At 47.3% G+C, this 3,689-nt stretch overlaps 1 protein-coding gene across 3 annotated transcripts in view; it reads right to left on the reverse strand.

Moving 5' to 3' along the window:
• LOC124026866 (rho-related GTP-binding protein RhoH-like) overlaps positions 1-1,617 on the reverse strand; it is a 6,177-nt gene extending 4,560 nt beyond the window's left edge. For all 3 annotated transcript variants that reach the window (XR_006837312.1, XR_006837311.1, XM_046339538.1), the window contains exon 1: positions 1,301-1,617. Coding sequence is in view for 1 of the 3 variants with exons in the window: in XM_046339538.1 (XP_046195494.1) it covers positions 1,301-1,459 (159 nt within the window). In the remaining 2 variants the exon portion in view is untranslated. The remainder of the gene's footprint in view (positions 1-1,300) is intronic.
• Between the last annotated feature and the right edge of the window lie 2,072 nt (positions 1,618-3,689).

Genomic DNA, 3,689 nt, shown 5'->3' on the forward strand with positions numbered 1-3,689 from the left:
ACCCTACTGTTCCCCTGAACAAGGCAGTTAACCCCATTGTTCCCCTGAACAAGGCAGTTAACCCTACTGTTCCCCTGAACAAGGCAGTTAACCCACTGTTCCCCTGAACAAGGCAGTTAACCCTACTGTTCCCCTGAACAAGGCAGTTAACCCACTGTTCCCCTGAACAAGGCAGTTAACCCTACTGTTCCCCTGAACAAGGCAGTTAACCCACTGTTCCCCTGAACAAGGCAGTTAACCCACTGTTCCCCTGAACAAGGCAGTTAACCCACTGTTCCCCTGAACAAGGCAGTTAACCCACTGTTCCCCTGAACAAGGCAGTTTAACCCACTGTTCCCCTGAACAAGGCAGTTTAACCCACTGTTCCCCTGAACAAGGCAGTTAACCCACTGTTCCCCTGAACAAGGCAGTTAACCCACTGTTCCCCTGAACAAGGCAGTTAACCCACTGTTCCCTGAACAAGGCAGTTAACCCTACTGTTCCCCTGAACAAGGCAGTTAACCCACTGTTCCCTGAACAAGGCAGTTAACCCACTGTTCCCCTGAACAAGGCAGTTAACCCTACTGTTCCCTGAACAAGGCAGTTAACCCTACTGTTCCCCTGAACAAGGCAGTTAACCCTACTGTTCCTCGGTAGGCCGTCATTGTGAATAAGAATTTGTTCTTAAATGACTTGCCTAGTTAAATAAAAAGGTTAAAATGTATATATATATTGAAGATCCAATTCTTAAATAATAATTAAATTCTTATTTACAATAAATACAAATGATATATATATATATATAAAACAAAAAATAAATACAAAAAAATCATTTGAATTCCTTTCCCTCAGCCATGGGGTCGATTTGTCCCCGTCTCTAAAGAGTCCCATGTTTTATATTTTAAAAACATTCACAAAACTCTGGAAACCAAATTCATATGAAGAAAACAGATCATCAACGTGCCGACTAAATAAGCTCTAGAAACCGCTATCAACCAACACGACAGACAATCACCATAATACCTGCCGCTGAACGGGGGATTTTCATTAACGCTCATAAGGACCAGTCTAAATGAATAAACAGGCCGGATCTGGTCCGCGGGCCGCCAGTTGAACAGCCCTGATGTAAAGGGTATTATTGTAGTAGTTAAATGAAGTAAAGGGTATTATTGTAGTAGTTAAATGATTTGTAGTGTATTATTGTAGTAGGTTAATGATGTAAAGGGTATTCTTGTAGTAGGTAAATGATGTAAAGGGTATTATTGTAGTAGGTAAATGATGTAAAGGGTATTATTGTAGTAGTTTAATGTATTTTTCCTACCGGAGTCCCGTCCATGAACACCTCTACTCCAGTGTTCTCATACACAGTTGGTTTGTAGCACTCAGGGAAGGTCTCTGAGGTGAAGCGAACCAGGAGGGCCGTCTTCCCGACAGCACTGTCCCCCACCAGCACACACTTCACCTGGGTCTCTGCGTTCATGGCCGCTCCGCTCGGAACCCTGGGGGTTGTAGTTCTTTAGGGAGACGTTGTAGTCCTGTGGAGCTCAGGGGGTTGTAGTTCTTTAGGGAGACGTTGTAGTCCTGAAGTAGAGGAGGGTTAGGATCAGGGGGTTGTGGTCACCTTCTCTGTGATACTCTCTGTGGGGTTGTAGTTCTTTAGGGAGATGTTGTAGTCCTGAAGTAGCGGAGGGTTAGGATCAGGGGTTGTGGTCACCTTCTCTGTGATACTCTCTGTGGGGGTTGTAGTTCTTTAGGGAGATGTTGTAGTCCTGTGGAGCTCAGGGGGTTGTAGTTCTTTAGGGAGACGTTGTAGTCCTGAAGTGGAGGAGGGTTGAGATCAGGGGGTTGTGACATCCATAGTGATGGTGGTCACCTTCTCTGTGATACTCTCTGTGGGGGTTGTAGTTCTTTAGGGAGATGTTGTAGTCCTGAAGTAGAGGAGGGTTAGGATTGTGGTCACCTGGTGTGTGGAGTCATGATGTTAACTGCATGTGTCTCTCTCTACACACACACCTCTCTCTCTCTACACACACACCTCTCTCTCTCTACACACACACCTCTCTCTCTCTACACACACACCTCTCTCTCTACACACACCTCTCTCTCTCTACACACACACCTCTCTCTCTCTACACACCTCTCTCTCTCACACACACCCTCTCTCTCTACACACACACTCTCTCTCTACACACACACCTCTCTCTCTCTACACACACCTCTCTCTCTCACACACCTCTCTCTCTCTCACACACACTCTCTCTCTCTCTCTCTCTCTACACACACCTCTCTCTCTACACACACACCTCTCTCTCTACACACACACCTCTCTCTCTCACACCTCTCTCTCTACACACACATCTCTCTCTCTCTCTACACACACCTCTCTCTCTCTCTACACACACACTCTCTCTCTCTACACACACCTCTCTCTCTCTCTACACACACTCTCTCTCTCTACACACACACCTCTCTCTCTACACACACACCTCTCTCTCTCTACACACACACTCTCTCGCTCTCTACACACACACCTCTCTCTCTCTCTACACACACACCTCTCTCTCTCTCTACACACACACCTCTCTCTCTCTACACACACACCTCTCTCTCTCTACACACACACCTCTCTCTCTCTCTACACACACACACACCTCTCTCTCTCTACACACACACCTCTCTCTCTCTCTACACACACCTCTCTCTCTCTCTACACACACACCTCTCTCTCTCTCTACACACACACCTCTCTCTCTCTCTCTACACACACCTCTCTCTCACACACACACACCTCTCTCTCTCTACACACACACACCTCTCTCTCTCTCTACACACACACTCTCTCTCTCTCTACACACACCTCTCTCTCTCTCACACACACCTCTCTCTCTCTCTACACACACCTCTCTCTCTCTACTCTACACTCACACACTCTCTCTCTCTCTACACACACCTCTCTCTCTCTACACACTCTCTCTCTCTACACACACCTCTCTCTCACACACACCTCTCTCTCTCTACACACACACACCTCTCTCTCTCTACTACACACACCTCTCTCTCTCTACACACACCTCTCTCTCTCTACACACACCTCTCTCTACACACACCTCTCTCACTCACACCTCTCTCTCTCTACACACACACACCTCTCTCTCTCTCTACACACACCTCTCTCTCTCACACACACTCTCTCTCTACACACCTCTCTCTCTACACACACTCTCTACACACACCTCTCTCTACACACACCTCTCTCTCTCTACACACCTCTCTCTCTCTCTACACACACCTCTCTCTCTACACACCTCTCTCTCTACACACACACTCTCTCTCTCTCTACACACACACCTCTCTCTCCTCTCTCTCTCTCTACACACACCTCTCTCTCTCTCTACACACCTCTCTCTCTCTCTACACACACCTCTCTCTCTCTCTACACACACACACTCTCTCTCTCTCTACACACACCTCTCTCTCTCTCTACACACCTCTCTCTCTCTACACACACCTCTCTCTCTCTCTACACACACCTCTCTCTCTCTCTACACACACACCTCTCTCTCTCTACACACACCTCTCTCTCTCTACACACACCTCTCTCTCTCTCTCCACACACCTCTCTCTCTCTACACACACCTCTCTCTCTACACACACCTCTCTCTCTCTCTCTCACACACCTCTCTCTCTCTACACACACACCTCTCTCTCTA

This window comes from Oncorhynchus gorbuscha, unplaced genomic scaffold, assembly GCF_021184085.1.
Source record: "Oncorhynchus gorbuscha isolate QuinsamMale2020 ecotype Even-year unplaced genomic scaffold, OgorEven_v1.0 Un_scaffold_2845, whole genome shotgun sequence".
NCBI lineage: Eukaryota > Metazoa > Chordata > Actinopteri > Salmoniformes > Salmonidae > Oncorhynchus > Oncorhynchus gorbuscha.